We start from the raw sequence: 18,173 nt of genomic DNA, 5'->3' as shown, positions 1-18,173 counted from the left end.
GCAAAGTGGGGTGTGCATAATTATTCAGTCGCCTGAGTCAATACTTTGTAGAACCACCTTATGCTGCAATTACAGTTGCCAGTCTTTTAGGGTATGTCTCTACCAGCTTTGCACATCTAGAGACTGAAATCCTTGCCCATTCTTCTTTGCAAAACAGCTCCAGCTCAGTCAGATTAGATGGACAGCGTTTGTGAACAGCAGTTTTCAGATCTTACCACAGATTCTCGATTGGATTTAGATCTGGACTTTGACTGGACCATTCTAACACATGGATATGTTTTGTTTTAAACCATTCTATTGTTGCCCTGGCTTTATGTTTAAAGAGAACCCGAGGTGGAATTTAATTATGTTACTGGGGCACAGAGGCTGGTTGTGCACACTAAGACCAGCCTCCGTTGCCCCATGGTGTGCCTCCATGTCCTCCCTGCACGCCGCTATACCCCCGCAGTGCTGGCGACATGCAGCGTGTCGCTAGCACAATGTTTACCTAAGCGCTGTCTGTCAGAGCTGCTCCCCCGCCTCCTCCGCATCGGCGCTACCCGCCCGTGTCCCTTCCCTCCCGCTGATAGGAGGGAAGTGACGCGGGCGGGTAGCGCCGATGCGGAGGAGGCAGGTCAGCGGCGCTGACTGACAGCGGATAGGTAAACATTTTGTGCTGGCGACGCGCTGCGTATCGCCAGCACTGCACGGGGTATAGCGGCGCGCAGGGGGGACATGGAGGCACACCATGGGGCAACGGAGGCTGGTCTTAGTGTGCACAACCAGCCTCTGTGCCCCAGTAACATAATTAAATCCCACCTCGGGTTCTCTTTAAGGTCGTTGTCCTGCTGGAAGGTGAACCTCCGCCCCAGTCTCTAGTCTTCTGCAGACTCCCAAGAGGTTTTCTTCCAAGATTGCCCTGTATTTGGCTCCATCCATCTTTCCATCAACTCTGACCAGCTTCCCTGTCCCTGCTGAAGAGAAGCACCCCAGAGAATGATGCTGCCACCACCATATTTGACAGTGGGGATGGTGTGTTCAGAGTGATGTGCAGTGTTAGTTTTCCGCCACACATAGCGTTTTGCATTTTGGCCATAAAGTTCCATTTTGGTCTCATCTGACCAGAGCACCGTCTTCCACATGTTTACTGTGTCCCCCACATGGCTTGTGGCAAACTGCAAACGGGACTTCTTATGCTTTTCTGTTAAGAATGGCTTTCTTCTTGCCACTCTTCCATAAAGGCCAACTTTGTGCAGTGCATGACTAATAGTTGTCCTATGGACAGATTCCCCCACCTGAGCTGTAGCTCTCTGCAGCTCGTCCAGAGTCACCAGGGCCTCTTGACTGCTGATCAGCGCTCTCCTTGTTCGGCCTGTGAGTTTAGGTGGACGGCCTTGTCTTAGTAGGTGTACAGTTGTGCCATACTGTGCCATACTCCTTCCATTTCTGAATGATCGCTTGAAAAGTGCTCTGTGAGATGTTCAAGGCTTTGGAAATCTTTTTGTAGCCTAAGCCTGCTTTAAATTTCTCAATAACCTTATCCCTGATCTGTCTGGTGTGTTCTTTGGACTTCATGGTGTTGTTGCTCCCAATATTCTCTTACACAACCTCTGAGGGCGTCACAGAGCAGCTGTATTTGTACTGACATTAGATTACACACAGGTGCACTCTATTTAGTCATTAGCACTCATCAGGCAACGTCTATGGGCAACTGACTGCACTCGACGAAAGGGAGCTGAATAATTACGCACACCCCACTTTGCAGTTATTTATTTGTAAAAAATGTTTGGAATCATGTATGATTTCCGTTCCACTTCTCACATGTACACCACTTTGTATTGGTCTTTCACGTGGAATTCCAATAAAATTGATTCATGTTTGTGGCAGTAATGTGAGAAAATGTGGAAAACTTGAAGGGGGCCAAATACTTTTGCAAGCCACTGTAGGTAATTAATTTGTTTTACAACCGCATTGCTATGGTAAAGCACGGTGAACTGTCAACCTGCACATGAAACAGGTAACCTAAGTGAAAAGACAATATACTCTGTACAGCGCTGTGGAAGATGTCAGCGTTATATAAATACTAAATAATAATAATGGAGATCAATCAATGTTCCTACTAACTACACAGAGGGAAAAAAATATCCCTCAGGGATTGTCTTTACCAGCAGTAAAGATGCTGGCATAACTTATAAATCTAGGAATGTAAATCAAGTTGAGTTAACACAGTGGCGTACCTAGGGCATTTGACACCTGGTGCTGGGTATAATAAGACACCCCCCTCAAAAGGAAAGGAGCAAATATGGCATACTATGCATGCCTCATCAGGTAATGCCAGATATAGGTGACAACAGTACAGGTAATCTAGTTGCCCCAGTACAGGTAGCATAGTTGCCCCCAGTATAGTTACCCGTAGTATAGTTGCCTTCAGTATAAGTAGTATAGTTGCCCCCAGTGTAGCTAGAACAGTTTCCCCCAGTGTAGGTAGTACAGTTGTCCCCAGTATAGCTAGTATAGTTGCCCCCAGTGTAGGTAGTTTAGTTACCCTCAGTATAGCTAGTATAATTGCTCCCAGTATAGCTAGTTTAGTTGCCCCAGTGAAGCTAGTATAGTTGCCCCCAGTGAAGGTACTAATATAGGTACTAGTATAGTTTCCCCCAGTGTAGCTAGCACAGTTCCCACCCAGTATAGGTAGTACAGTTGCCCCCAGTATAGCTAGTATAGTGGCTCCAGTATAGGTAGTATAATTTCCCCAGTACAGATAGAATAGTTGCCTCCAGTGTAGGTAGTTAAGTTGCCCTCAGTGTAGGTAGTATATTTGCCCACAGTGAAGCAGCGCTAGAAGGAGGGGCAGCGGCTGGGAGGAGGGGCCAGAGCCCCACTCCTCATCTAGGTCCCCTCCTTCTGCCTCTCATCTCCTCCATATAATAAGCAAGCAGGCGTGGCGGGCGGATAATTACTCACCTGAGTTCCACGTTCCAAATGCTGGAACGCAGAGTCATGTCATCACAACTATCCGCCTTTAATGCCGCCCACTGTGCTTCCACTAATCAGGAAGCACGTTGGACGGCATTGAAGGCGGAGAGTTGTGGCGACGTGATGCTGAGTTTTATGCCCTTGGAACACGGAACACAGGTGAGTAATTATCCGCCTGCTGCTCCTGCTTGCTTAATATATGGAGGAGAAGAGAGGCAGAAGGAGGGAACCCAGATAGGGGGGGGGCGAGCTCTAGCACCTCCTCCTAACCACTGCCCCTGCTACCCCTCTTTCTAGCGCTGCTGCTTCCCCTCTTGCTCTGCGGCTGTGGGGGTCATGGTGACATCCCCCCTTGCTGTCAGTCACCTGGTGCGCCAGGCCCCCCTGCTCCATATGGTAGGAACGCTCCTGGCCCGGGCAAACATGGACTCAATCATTTTTGAAATGCATAGTTTAAAAAATAAGTAATTTTAATCATCAATGTTTAGTAAAGTTCCTCTACTAAGCACATTGTGAAGGCCTTGAGATCTGTTATTCAGGTTAACATTTACAAGCTGAGATTGACATGCGCCTGTGTGTACTTAGCTTTATACGGTCATGCAATGGTAAATAGAACAATGCATGAACAGACCCAGGGCCGGTTTAAGCAACAATGGGGCCCCAGGGCCAAATAAACAAGGCGGGCCCCCAACAGATACCCCAGAACAAAAATCGTCATTAAGGGACCTTTTTTGCAGCTGGTATAGTCAGGGTGTGAAGCCCCAATCGGTCGGAGCTCCACATTCTGGCTACCCCAGCCTGCATTGGGGACAAGGGGTTAAAAAAGTTTCAGGAGGGGGGACCCCACTTAAATTTAAAAGAAAAAATTCCCACACTCTAAACATAAAAAAAAATGGAAAAAAATGCCAGGGATCTTCATACAGCCATATTGCGGCTGTATAGCGATCCCTGGCCAAAGCGCTGTGGCTGCGTATGGACCCCCTGGAAACCCCATCAGGAAATGTTTCTTTTGATACATGTAAAATTACACCACCGTTAGGTTTGCTACTAAAAGTGACATTTACCGCATTTAAAAGTATACTTTTTTCCTTCGAAACTTTACAATCGATTTTCTCAAAAACTATAAGGTTTTGAAAAATAGTTCTTTCCTCTTATTCCCAATTATCTCCTTAACATATCCTGCAAATTTAGGGTTTCTAGCATTGAAGGTGGATTTGCTATTAACCGTTAAAGTTGGCGGGTTTTTAAATGTGTATTTTTTTTCCTTTGAAACGTTAAACTCGATTTTCTCAAAAACTATAAGGTCTTTTTGAAAAAAAAATGTTTTCCTCTTGTAGCCACTGGGGGCCCCTACAAGCTATGGGGCCCTGGGGCAATTGCCCCCTTTGCCTCTATGGTAGCGCCGGCCCTGAACAGACCATAGCAGTTCTCTTTCCTCGTTGCTATTTGAGTTGAGGTTGCAGTGCAGTTCCTCTTTATTTGTGGAGCTTCTCTTCTGCAAATGTTTAAAAAGCTTTGTCCTGCATAGCTGAAGCGAAATCTCAGTGGAAGATATTCCATATTCGCCATGTAATCACTCACATAGATCAGAGAAGTGTCAGTGAGTAGTGAGTGTGACTCATCCTATCCCTGCTGTGATTTATTTTGAGATGTGCAGAGTCATGGCATTGATTTCTCTCTAAAAGAGAAGCAAATTCCAATCAATCCAGATATGTTTACGTTTCTATTACAGAATCAGATTTTAAAGTGAATCTGAAGTGAAAATTGATGAGACAAACCGTCTACACATAGCACTAAATAGAATTTTACTAGAAGCCCATGTCCTTGTATTGGATGGTAAAAACCTAGGTTTGATGTTTTGTCTGTGCCCTTTACATGACTGAAGCTTTTAACACAAATGATGATCTATTTAACTTTTTATCTCTTCCCTGCAGTCCGAAGTGTTTATCTCAGGTACAAACAAGTTTTATAATTATTCATTTGTTACACACGCTAAATGGTTCTTGGCTGAGATGGCAGCCCCAAATTGTGTTGCAGACAGAGAAAGACTGGATATTGATGTTGGTATAAAATGTAATGTGGGAAATTCCCACTGAATGCCATCTATATTTATTACTATGCTCAGAGCTGGGACAAGATCCTCCAGCACCCAAGGCTGAGACACCAAAGTGCGCCCCTCCATCCCTCCCACCCCAGCTGTCACACCCTGATTGCTATTAGACTAAGAAGCGCCACAGGGCTCACAACCTCCCCAACACCTTAATATCTAGTTATCTGGCTTGCAGTCACTGCTATGTATCCCCTTTTCTTATTTCTTTCTGCTTCAAACACAATTAGGAATGAAAGCTGAATGAATTGTGCGCCCCCTCCTACACTGCGCCCTGAGGCTGGAGCCTCTCCAGCCTATGCCTCGGCCCGGCCCTGACTATGCTGAGGGGTGGCTCCTGGCTAACTCCCTCCAAACCAGAGCAAGAGGTCTGACTTGTGGGTTTGTACCCCATAGACCCCTTCTAGAAAAGATGTACATTGAGAAATATCTTGTTTTCCATTTTCATCCAAACCAGTCATTGGCTCAGGTATTGAAGTGACAGAACAAGTGTATGCCCATTGCCTTTAATTACAGGCAGCTCATTGGGTACACTGCAACTTCACATTTCTGCCGATCCCCCTCTATCTGTAAATGAAGTGCATTTCTAAAGGCACAGCAGACCATGCAAATGCTGCAGGCCCCCACAGAAACCAGTGTCAGCATTTAGAATGATTTACCCACACAATGATCAAATTGCTTCAGATAAAAGAATGTAAAATTTGTTCAGTTGTGGGAATGTCATTTTCTGTTTTAGGAATTCAAGTCTTGGAGAGTCGCTGAAAGAGATTGGAAAGTTGGGATGGACAAATAGTAATTTTTGTGTCACATCACATATACAGGATGGCTCACAAAAAAAGAGGCTTGGGCTGGCTAACTGCTAGGAGTGCAAGTTTACGGGCAGATGCCAGCCGCTCCCTATGTTCCTTATACTCTATCCTTGCTGTGTGTGTCCTCCACAGCTTTACTGAAGTCTGTGTCGCCTGCATTTGCTGCCATAAGAAGGCATTACCCTTATGCCTGTCTGTATACTTGCCCTCACCTCTTTTGTTAAGCCACCCTGTATTTATCCACTGCCTTAAAGCGGTATTGTCACCATAAAAATCAAATTTCAACAGCAATTGGTCTGAGTGTATTAAGTGATAAAAATGCTAATCCTGCATTCAAAACTTGAAAAACTTTTTCTGCTGTTATGGTTTGGAGTTATCATATACTTTAAGCGCACTGGCCCTAGTGCCAAAGAGTTAAATGATGGGAGTTCTTTTTATCTATACGATATTCCTCCTCTTCCATTTATCTCCCTGCCTAGCTGCTTATCAGAAACATCCTCTGATCTCTCTGAGTCACCTCAGAGATTGGAGGATAAGACAGTGCAGTTCCTAGTATACACCTCAGTGGGAGTGTCTGAAGACTCTGGGAGGAGGGCAGCTAATGCATACACAATGAGCCAGAGAAGGGAGGGGGGGGGGAGGGGGGAATTAGAGTCAGGGAGGATATGATGTCAGTGTTAGTTTGGCAAGATGGTCCCTGCCTAGAATAGGATTTTCTGCTTTTCCTTTATAAAATTCACAGGAATCAGTAAGTGGACAGTGCAATACATGTGTTATGTAAGTAGAACTAGTATTTATCTCCTTATATACCGTATGTGTTTTTTATTTCTAGGTTAGCATAGGTGTCGCTTGTTCTTTAATACAAGGTTCAGATAATACAATGTACAGATTGCCTCTAATGAATAGTGCATACAGACATGCATAGTGCAACATTTGAAGTAGAAATATTTCAATTTTTATATTAAAAGCTCTGGTTATAGGTATTGGCAGGGCAGACAGAACAGATCTGTGTCCAAACTTTTTCAGCCACTCAGTACACCTCTTAGCAAGTCTATAAAGGCTCGTACACACGTCCAACATGCACACAACCACACAAACAACATGAGGAACCACACGGCATGCATACCCACACGCCTAGAAGCCTAAACAACCAACTCAATTAACACATAGCTCCCAACTGTCCCTCTTTCGGAGGGACAGTCCCTTTTTGGGAGCCCTGTCCCTCTGTCCCTCTTTCCTCCCCATTTGTCCTTCTTTCAGGACTTTGTCCCTCATTCTATGTAAATATATATATTACTACAAAAAATGTGTTTGTTTGACTCTAAACATTATTCCCATCCTTTAAATTGATCTATTACTAATTTTAAAATGTTAATATGAAGGAAAATGAACCAGGATACAAAGGACCAGTCTGGTTTGAATTATAAAACAACATATTTTTATGGTATGCGTGACTAGGGGTGTGATGGGGCGTGATCAGGGGTGTGGCAGGGGCGTGGTTTAAGTGTCCCTCTTTCTCATCTCAAAAAGTTGGGAGGTATGAATACTGCGCACGCAAGAGGAATGACGGACTGCACATTCAAAACAAGTACAAGTCTTTCAAACAACTTGCATACATGCACCAACTGCATGATATTAGACCAACATAGATCCGGCAGTTGGATCGGGCAAACCGCCTGTTATCAGTTGCTCGTCAAGTTGTTTACACGCATACATATGCCTGTTTATCGTCCAACAGACTAAAGACAGATGATAATCAGGCTGCAGGTTGGTCCGTGTGTACTTAGCTTTAGTTAGAGTAGATTACAGTCTCCTCTCCCTGGCAATCACCACTGTACAGCATTATGCTGGGTACACACGTTACGTTTTTTTCATGCGATTTTGCGACCCGATCGTATTTTTTACATAATTCCGCACTCGATTCTGCGCTCGATTCTCTTAACTTAATTAGTTTTTCTTATCTTTTTCCATTCACTGCTATGAGAAATCTAGAGCGGAAACGATCAGGAACAATATCGGAAATGACGGATTTTATCTATCTGATCCATCCATCGCACAGAAAAACGTACCGTGTGTACCCAGCATTAGTTTCTGCTTGTTTACTCACATTATTGTAAAGCACAGCCGTGATGGGAAAGGGCAGTTTGATCTTTATACAGGAGATCATGGCTGTAGGACATCTGCAAGCCTGAAACCTGCCGGGGAGGGGGCAGAAATGGTTCTTTCATGAAGCTAGCTAGGTGAAACAGTTGCATCAGACACAGAGATTACATGGGCGGCATGTTTGTAGTGTGTTTACTTTTACAGCATGCAGTGAGAATAGGAGAAGAAGTCAGAGGAGAGCCAGCAAAGTGAAGAGGTAATCATTGGGGAAAAGCAGAGCTGTGTGAGGAGTCTGACAGTGAGTGAAGAGGGGGGAGGCAGGAGAGCAGCAGTGTTTCATTTGACTTGCACAAAGGAAGGGAGGAGGTGTCACTGCTGTCCTGCCTGAGGGGTAATGGAGGCCAGTGGACTGGCTGAGGGTGAGCAGTTTTTGTCTCAGACTTCCAGCCAGCCAGTGCAATATTGTGTTGAGCTGCAGCATGTCATGTCTCAAGTTATTGCATATGCTCCCTTGCTGAACTGAAGCAGAGCAAATTGTTGGTTGCTGTGCGATCATTCCAAATTGGGGGGTTGGGGTTCTAGCTCGAGATCGCTTTAACAGAGGTCTGCATTTTTATGCCCGCCCTCCTTTCCCCTGCTACCAAATCACAGCGATCGACTGTCATAGGCTTCAGCCTATGAGAGCTGATCGCTTTTGTGCTGTCAGAGGGGACAGGTGAGTGGCACGGCTGTCCCCAGTACAGCACTGCCTTAGATTGCAGATCATCAGTGCAGTGTTATTAGACGGCGGTTTCACAATCTAACAGTCTCCTAGCGGTGATCGCCGCTGGGAGATTGATGGCGGAGCGGAGCTCCGTCATACAAGTGGAGATGCATGCGCATCGGCGCGCACAATCTCTTGCAAATCCCCGCCCTAGGAATTTACACCGATCGGCGTTAGGCGGTGCTGGGGCTGCCACTGCGGTCACGCGCATCGTCATGACTGTTAGGCTTGGAGGTGTATTCTCCACGGTCAGCACGTGATGCATAAGCTGACGTGAAGGAGGTACACACACCAGCACAAGGAATCAGGATATCCCCAGTTTAGTGGAGGAGAGGACTGACTCCAATAGGAGATTGTGGCGCACAGAGCCGGTGCAGATCCGAACAGCCACAAACAATACTTTCGTGATAACGTCTCAGCGCAAAGTAGCGCTGAGCGCATAAACCAGAACTGAGGAGATCAGGGCAGGTAGACAGAATGAACGCTTACTTAACTAGCCACTACTTAGTGACAGCAAGCGTCCACAACAAGACAGACTGGAATGAGGCAGCCAATGCGTTAGCAGCGATGGCGTGCCTCACAAAGACAGGACAGGATAGTCAGGAAATAGCAGGATCAAGATAGATGAACGTAACACAGACAAATATACAATAAGTATGTTTTCCTAGCGTATTACAATTACAGCTATCAATGAAACTATTTGTAACGTCTGACTAACATATGTATATATCGGCAATGAACCGATATATGACATAAGCAGGAACACTGACTAGCACTGGAGCAATACAGGGAACAGGACTCAGGAGGATTCGCTATCTCTTCGCAGAGATGAACGCAATCCACAAACGGTAACAGGACAGGATTCAGAAGGATTCGTTATCTCCTCGCAGAGATGAACGCAATCCACAAACAGGACCAGGAGCAGGATACTAACTCAGCACGGGTGATCACGATACGCGCAAACTACCAAAACGTGCTGGAAAGCTGACTAACTGAACACAGGATATAAACAGTTCGTGTACGTATATATCAGCGCCACTGATGTATCAACGTAACACGAATACAAGGAAAATAATAAACGTGCTGGTATGCATATATATTGGCAATGAACCAATATATGATGCAAGACCAGCAAAGTATCTTTTGAACAAGAAACACGGTCTGGGGCTGAAGCAACAGCAAGACTAGCTACACTGAAACTATGATAGCCCGAGGAAACCCTGCAGGAAGCAGATCTTTATACTGAGGTCATCCAATGGGAGCAGACATGCAGATTCCCACACAGGTGAATGATAATCAGTCACAAGCTGACAGCAGGGAAAGGCAGACAAAGCTATGCAGCTTGCATGGAAAGAGATCAGAACTGCCTGAGCAGCAGCACTACTACTGCCAGCAATACCTGCTGCAGCAGCGATCATGACAATGACGTGGTCGGCTAGTATCGTGTTTCCCCTGAAATAACACCTCCCCAAAAATAAGCCCTAGCATATATTTCAAGCAAGCTTGAAATATAAGCCCTCCCCTGAAAATAAGACTTAGCTGCAGTGGAACCTGCTCAACCAACCTTTAACCCGCCGATGCCTCCTCAACCCCCCCTCCCCCCCCCCCCCCCCCCCACACACACACACACAGGGCTGTGCCACCGCTGCTGCACCCTACTTACCTCTGCTGCTGCTGGCCCCTCCTCCAGTAGGTCGGATGTCCCTGCAGCTTATGCTGTACATAGCTCAGGTCAGCGGTGAAGGCAGCTGATGTTGTACAGTAACAGCGCCACTGTATGTATACAGGAAGTAATCAGAGATCACTTCCTGTGCACGGGCTCTGTTACTGTAAAAATTTAGCTGCATTCACCACTGTGAGGTTTGAATTATGCACCGCATAAGCTGCAGGGGGATCCGACTTTCTGGAAGAGGATGAACCGCAGTGGAGGTAAATTGGAGGCAGCAGCAGTGATGGGGCACGGATAATCTGCCTATTTACATTGGTTATATACTAGGGGGACCTGGCTATATACTAGGGGGGATCTTAGTATATACTGAGGGGGGGGATCTTAGTATATACTGGGGGATCTGGCTATATACTAGAGATATCTGGCTACCCCCACAAAATATAAGACCTCCCTGAAAATAAGCCCTAGCACATCTTTTGAATGAAAAATTAATATAAGACAGAGTCTTATTTTCAGGGAAACGCGCTAGTTAAACCCCTCAATTGGGGGATTAAAACGTACGCATTTCAGACCCTACTGCCCTACTGAAGCTTGAAAGATCTGCAGGACTGCCAGGCAATTAGTATTATTTAATAAGAAATAAATGTCAGCCTCCATATTGCTCTCTCTTCAGGTGTCCTTTAATGATAAAGTAACATCCCCTTGTAGTAAACTTCAAGGGACTTGGCCAAGTAGTTTAATATTTTAGAAGTTTATAATATCCTGATTGGTCATACTTTGTATATTCATACAGATGGTTGGGACCTGAGGATTGAGTTTACTATAGCCAGAGATCTACTATAGCAGAGTTTACTATAACAGGATTCTACTGTAATTTCCAATTTCAAAATTGCAGTGAACTGATGAAGGTTGAAGACTCAAATGAAGGGCTGGACTGATTATTTATAATTCTCCAATTGTTTAGTAGCTTTCACAAAGTTCACTCTGGTAAACTACATCAATATTGCCGGGCCTGTTAAAACACTGCAACTTGTGATCTTTTTACCTACCTCAGCTGTGCTCCACCCCCTAATCGCGTACTTGTGTATAGGGCCGTAGGTTAACACACGGGCGGCTTCCAAGGGCTGTAAAACAGTGGTTTTCACCCTCAAAACCATCAGAGCAAATGAGGCCTTACTGTGTTAGTGCCAAGAACTATATTCATCGCTTAGCCAAGCACTCTGGTTTGTTCTCACATTAACCATGCCTTTGTCACAGGATGATACGATGTCTTTCTTTACCACATCTGCTTAAAATTAACTGTAAAGCTAGCTGTATTAATCATTCAAAAAGAACGGCACATAATATTACAGCTGACTCTTACTTTAGCCATTTTTACAATATGTATCTAATTTGTTTCTCTTTCTGTCATTCCTACTTTTCTATTCCCATTTAATACTTCAGATTTTACTGATTCTCTTATTCCACTTGACCTTTACCCCAAGCTGCTCATATTTTGTAAGAAGCAGACAATTGTGAGATCACGGTGATGTGAACACAAGCCCACATACTCAATTATTTGAACAACTGCCCAATGTGAGCCATTAGCAACCGAATCTGTGTCATGATTATGAAGCATTGTGTGAGGAAATTCACTGACTTCACTGCCAGTGTCCTCTGAGTCATAAGCTTTTGGCAGTGTAAATCAAAAGTGAAAACAGAATCATCTCTGGCTTTTAGCAATATTCTTGGCTGTTGACAAATTGTATTGTATGACTTGAACATGTACATTTGGTGCTGGCACTGACAGGGCCGGTGCTACTATATGGTTAACCTGTCAGCTGCCGGGCCCCAGCAGGTCACCCTCCAAAATAACGGTTGCTCCCTGGAGCCCCTGCAGAGTCTTCAGGATAGTAGCATCTCTCCTGTCTCAGCGAGCAGCCTTCTCTGTTATTCCGGGGCTTCGCACACTCCCAACTTCAGCCTTTAAAGGGGAACTGAAGAAAGAGGTATATGGAGGCTGTCATGTTAATTTCCTTTTAGACAATACTAGTTGCCTGGCAGCCCTGCTGATCCTCTGCCTCTAATACTATTAGCCATAGCCCCTGAACAAGCATGCAGCAGATCAGGTGTTTCAGTGGCTCAGACTTATAAGTCAGATCTGACAAGACTAGCTGCATGCTTGTTTCTGGTTTTAATCAGATACTACTGCAGAGAAATAGACCAGCAGGGCTGCCAGGCAACTGGTATTGATTAAAAGGAAATAAACATGACAGCCTCCATATACCTCTCTCTTCAGTTCCCCTTTAACAGAGTAGCTCCTCACCTGTCTCAGTGGGCAGGCTTCCTTTTCATTCCGGGGCTTTAAGCGCTCCCACCTTCATTCTTCAGCATAGTAGCTCCTCACCTGACTTAGCGGGCAGGCTTCTCTGTCATTCCGTGGCTCCACGCACTCCCAACTTCAGTCTTTGGCAAAGTATCGTCTCACCTGTCTCAATGGGCAGGCTTCTCTGTCAGTCCATGGCTCCCCAACCTCTCATTGTTATACTGCACTGTACCAAACCCTGTAACATCACCTGCTAAACATAACTTGTGGCATTTGTGAACCATGTGGTTGATGGCTGCTTAATAAATGCTAACCTGAACTACTCATGTGGATTACCTCACTCAGCTGAACATGCAGCAACTTAGGGGTGGCCGTTTGACATTTGCTGGGTAACTAAATTGCGGTAACTATACTAATAGCTCAGTCAGTAAACTGTCACTCATCTCATTATACCAACATTGCACATGGTTTTCAGATGTGCAGTTTATACATTTTGTATACCTGAAGCATAGACAGATACAGTGGCTTGCAAAAGTATTCGGCCCCCTTGAAGTTTTCCACATTTTGTCACATTACTGCCACAAACATGAATAAATGTTATTGGAATTCCAATACAAAGTGGTGTACACGTGAGAAGTGGACCGAAAATCATACATGATTCCAAACATTTTTTACAAATAAATAACTGCCAAGTGGGGTGTGTGTAATTATTCAGCCCCCTTTGGTCTGAGTGCAGTCAGTTGCCAGTAGACATTGCCTGGTGAGTGCTAATGACTAAATAGAGTGCACCTGTGTGTAATCTAATGTCAGCACAAATACAGCTGCTCTGTGATGGCCTCAGAGGTTGTCTAAGAGAATATTGGGAGCAACAACACCATGAACTCCAAAGAACACACCAGACAGGTCAGGGATAAAGTTTGAAGCCTTGAACATCCCACGGAGTACTGTTCAAGCGATCATTCAGAAATGGAAGGAGTATGGCACAACTGTAAACCTACCAAGACAAGGCCGTCCACCTAAACTCACAGGCCGAACAAGGAGAGCGTTGATCGGATATGCAGTCAAGAGGCCCATGGTGACTCTGGACGAGCTGCAGAGATCTACAGCTCAGGTGGGAGACTCTGTCCTTAGGACAACTATTAGTCGTGCACTGCACAAAGTTGGCCTTTATGGAAGAGTGGCAAGAAGAAAGGCATTGTTAACAGAAAAGCATAAGAAGTCCTGTTTGCAGTTTGCCACAAGCCATGTGGGGGACACAGCAAGCATGTGGAAGAAGGTGCTTTGGTCAGATGAGACCAAAATGGAACTTTTGGGCTAAAATGCAAACACTATGTGTTGCGGAAAACTAATACTGCACATCACTCTGAACACACCATCCCCACTGTCAAATATGGTGGTGGCATCATCATTCTCTGGGGGTGCTTCTCTACAGCAGGGACAGGGAAGCTGGTCAGAGTTGATGGGAAGATGGATAGAGCCAAATACAGGGCAATCTTGGAAGAAAACCTCTTGGAGTCTGCAAAAGACTTGAGACTGGGGCGGAGGTTCACCTTCTAGCAGGACAACGACCCTAAACATAAAGCCAGGGCAACAATGGAATGGATTAAAACAAAACATATTCATGTGTTAGAATGCTCCAGTCAAAGCCCTGATCTAAATCCAATCGAGAATCTGTGACAAGATCTGAAAACTGCTGTTCACAAACGCTGCCCATCTAATCTGACTGAGCTGGAGCTGTTTTGCAAAGAAGAATGGGCAAGGATTTCAGTCTCTAGATGTGCAAAGCTGGTAGAGACATACACTAAAAGACTGGCAGCTGTAATTGCAGCAAAAAAGGTGGTTCTACAAAGTATTGACTCAGGGGCTGAATAATTACGGACACCCCACTTTGCAGTTATTTATTTTTAAAAAATGTTTGGAATGATGTATGATTTTCGTTCCACTTCTGACGTGCACACCACTTTGTATTGGTCTTTCATGTGGAATTCCAATAAAATTGATTCATGTTTGTGGCAGTAATGTGACAAAATGTGGAAAACTTCAAGGGGGCCCGAATACTTTTGCAAGCCACTGTATGTGCAGCATACCTGACTGAAGCTTGGACAGATGTGTGCAGCGTACCTGAAGCCTGGAGAGATCTGTGCAGTATATCTGAAACCTGGACAGATGTGTGCAGCATCCCTTAAGCCTGCACAGATGTGTGCATCATCCCTTAAACCTGGACAGATGTGTGCAGCATACCTGAAGCCTGGACAGATGTGTGCAGCATCCCTTAAACCTAGACAGATGTGTGCATTATCCCTGAAGCCTGGACAGATTTGTGCAGCATACCTGAAGCCTGGACAGATGTGTGCAGCATACCTGAAGCATAGACAGATGTATGCAGCAGGTGTGTGCAGCATATCTGACTGAAGTCTGGACAGATGTGTGCAGCATCCCTGAAGCCTGGACAGTTGTGTGCCACATCCCTGAAGCCTGGGCAGATGTGTGCAGCATACCTGAAGCATAAACAGATATATGCAGCAGGTGTGTGCAGCATATCTGACTGAAGCTTGGACAGATGTGTGCAGCATATCTGACTGAAGTCTGAACAGATTTGTGCAGCATACCTGAAGTCTGGACAGATGTGCGCAGCATACCTGAAGTCTGGAAAGATGTGTGCAGCATCCCTGAAGCCCAGACAGATGTGTGCAGCATCCCTGAAGCCCAGACAGATATGTGGAGCATTCCTGAAGCATGGACAGATGTGTGTAGCATTCCTGAAGCCTGAACAGAAGTGTGCAGCATCCCTGAAGCCTTGACAGATGCGTGCAGCATACCTGAAGCATAGACAGATATATGCAGCAGGTGTGTGCAGCATATCTGACTGAAGCTTGGACAGATGTGTGCAGCATATCTGACTGAAGTCTGGACAGATGTGTGCAGCATACCCGAAGTCTGGACAGATGTGTGCAGCATTCCTGAAGCGCAGACAGATATGTGGAGCATTCCTGAAGCATGGACAGATGTGTGCAGCATTCCTGAAGCCTGAACAGAAGTGTACAGCATCCCTGAAGCCTGGACAGATGTGTGCAGCATACCTGAAGCATAGACAGATATATGCAGCAGGTGTGTGCAGCATATCTGACTGATGCTTGGACAGATGTGTGCAGCATATCTGACTGAAGTCTGAACAGATTTGTGCAGCATACCTGAAGTCTGGAAAGATGTGTGCAGCATCCCTGAAGCCCAGACAGATGTGTGCAGCATCCCTGAAGCCCAGACAGATATGTGGAGCATTCCTGAAGCATGGACAGATGTGTGTAGCATTCCTGAAGCCTGAACAGAAGTGTGCAGCATCCCTGAAGCATAGACAGATATATGCAGCAGGTGTGTGCAGCATATCTGACTGAAGCTTGGACAGATGTGTGCAGCATATCTGACTGAAGTCTGGACAGATGTGTGCAGCATACCCGAAGTCTGGACAGATGTGTGCAGCATACCCGAAGTCTGGACAGATGTGTGCAGCATCCCTGAAGCCCAGACAGATATGTGGAGCATTCCTGAAGCATGGACAGATGTGTGCAGCATTTCTGAAGCCTGAACAGAAGTGTACAGCATCCCTGAAGCCTGGACAGATGTGTGCAGAATACCTGAAGCCTTGACAGATGTGTGCAATGTACTTGAAGCCTGGACAAATGTGTGCAGCATATTTGAAGCATGGATGAGATGTGTGCTGCATATCTGGCTGTAAAGCTTGCACAGATTTTTACAGCATATTTGAATTCTCTGCAGGTGTGTCCAGCATGTTTACAACCAAGACCAATATATTTTCTGTATCAGCTTATACCTTTACTGTTGTTAAATGACATAGCTGATTCTCTGTCACGATTACAGATGGAGAGGTTTTGGTTGCTGGCTCCAACTGCAGAGGAGCTTTTATGGACTTAGTTGGTACAGGAATTCGTCAGTCAGTCTCCTTGGCAACTTGGAAAGCTTATTCTGTTGCATGGAGAGATTGGATGGTTTTTACTAGAAATTTAGGCACAGACTAATGGGCAGCTTCTGAAGATGTTATGTTAAATTATATCACAGTTGGCATACACAATGGGTTCTCACATTCTAATATTGCAAAATCCTTGGCGGGAATTTCTTTTTTCAGTAGGCTGAATAATATGTCAGCTTGTACTTCTTTCTTCTCGGTTTGTCAGTTGTTGAAGGGATATAAGCGTATGTCTTTCAAACCGGACGATAGGCACCCAATTTCGCTTGAAATTTTATTATCTCTTTGAGAAGTGACAGAATCTGTCTGTTCGTCGAATTTTGAATCTCTTCTTTTTCGTTGTTCATTTTGTTTGATGTTTTTTGCGGCATTTCGAGTGTCTGAGTTAATTTCGGAGAGCAAGGACAAGGATGATGGTCTGCATTATGAGAAAGTGTCGTATTCTAACTCCAAGGTGGGCATTCTGATTAAACATTCCAAAACTGATCAATTTGGCAGAGGTGAGCTAGTTGAGCTGAATGCATGGCCAGGACATAAGTTGTGCCCATTACAGAATTTGAAGAATTTTATACAAGTTCAGGGTAATAGCAAGGGCACTTTGTTACGTCATGAAAATGGTTGCCCGTTATCTAATTTTCAATTTAATTCGGTTCTGCGGCTCTGTGCCAGAGCTGCTGGAGTTGAGGGCCTTAAAATTACTTCTCACTTGTTCCGTATTGGAGCGGCCACAGAAGCAGCTAAACTAGGTCTCAATGAGTGTCATTAAGAGAATGGGGAGATGGAGTTCCAATGCTATCAAGCTGTTTATCCGCATTTAACTCTGGTTGTATTTTTACAGGATTAAAGACTGTGGTGTGGATAATTGACCATTCTTATATTTTCTGGGCACATAACAGGGCATTCCGAAGATGCTATTCAACAAATTTAAATTTGGACTCTAGCAAACTTGATGTGTATTGGCATGGAATAAGAGGGATGCTGTGGTCTCAATTACAGGAGGTGTTAGTTGAGTTATTGACATACAGGTCAGAACACGAATGTTTTAATTGTTCACCTCAGCGGGAACCACATCCGTAAGCTGAAGTCCCTGGAACTTTATTTTAATATCCGGGATGATTTGTCGGATTTCAAGGCGTTTTCGCCAAAAAAAAAACTGTGATTATTTTTTCGGAGATAGTTCCAAGATTAAAATGGCTATCGACTCTTGAGCTTTTTGTAACGATTGGTGTCAGCACACAGAGAGAATCTGATTATTGGTGATCTGCAGTATCACCAACAATACAGATATATACCCGATTGTTGATGATCTGCAGAATCACCAATAATACAAGTATGACTAACCTCTGGACACCTGATAAAGTGTAAGTGTTTTGGTGCAACAGTAGGCTGTCTCCCGTGGGGCGGGAGACGCAGATAACAATGAGCATGGACCACCTGAGGAGCAGGTGGCCCTTGGCTGGGTGTGAACTATCTCCTAGGA

At 45.0% G+C, this 18,173-nt stretch overlaps 1 protein-coding gene and 1 long non-coding RNA gene across 4 annotated transcripts in view; one reads left to right on the top strand and one right to left on the bottom strand.

Annotated features, from left to right (window-relative positions):
* The window catches only part of LOC137563156 (uncharacterized), a 65,534-nt gene extending 52,662 nt beyond the window's left edge, over nt 1–12,872 (bottom strand). Inside the window, exon 1 of one of the 2 annotated variants that reach the window (XR_011030271.1) lies at nt 12,793–12,872. This is a non-coding gene — a long non-coding RNA (uncharacterized lncRNA). Of the gene's footprint in view, nt 1–12,711 lie in introns of both variants that reach the window. The other variant, XR_011030272.1, reaches the window with a different exon arrangement.
* FES (FES proto-oncogene, tyrosine kinase) overlaps nt 1–18,173 on the top strand; it is a 251,416-nt gene that overhangs the window by 76,106 nt on the left and 157,137 nt on the right. The window contains exon 1 of one of the 2 annotated variants that reach the window (XM_068275263.1): nt 7,601–7,638. The exons of the other annotated variant lie outside the window; for it this stretch is intronic. Coding sequence (XP_068131364.1) covers nt 7,621–7,638 — 18 coding nt within the window. The 5' untranslated portion in view covers nt 7,601–7,620. Of the gene's footprint in view, nt 1–7,600; nt 7,639–18,173 lie in introns of those variants that run through there. 2 annotated transcript variants of the gene reach the window in all.

The sequence above is a fragment of the Hyperolius riggenbachi genome, chromosome 3, assembly GCF_040937935.1.
Source record: "Hyperolius riggenbachi isolate aHypRig1 chromosome 3, aHypRig1.pri, whole genome shotgun sequence".
NCBI classification, from domain to species: domain Eukaryota; kingdom Metazoa; phylum Chordata; class Amphibia; order Anura; family Hyperoliidae; genus Hyperolius; species Hyperolius riggenbachi.
Note: the sequence above shows the minus strand (reverse complement) of the source record. Positions and strands in the feature narration are given on the sequence as shown.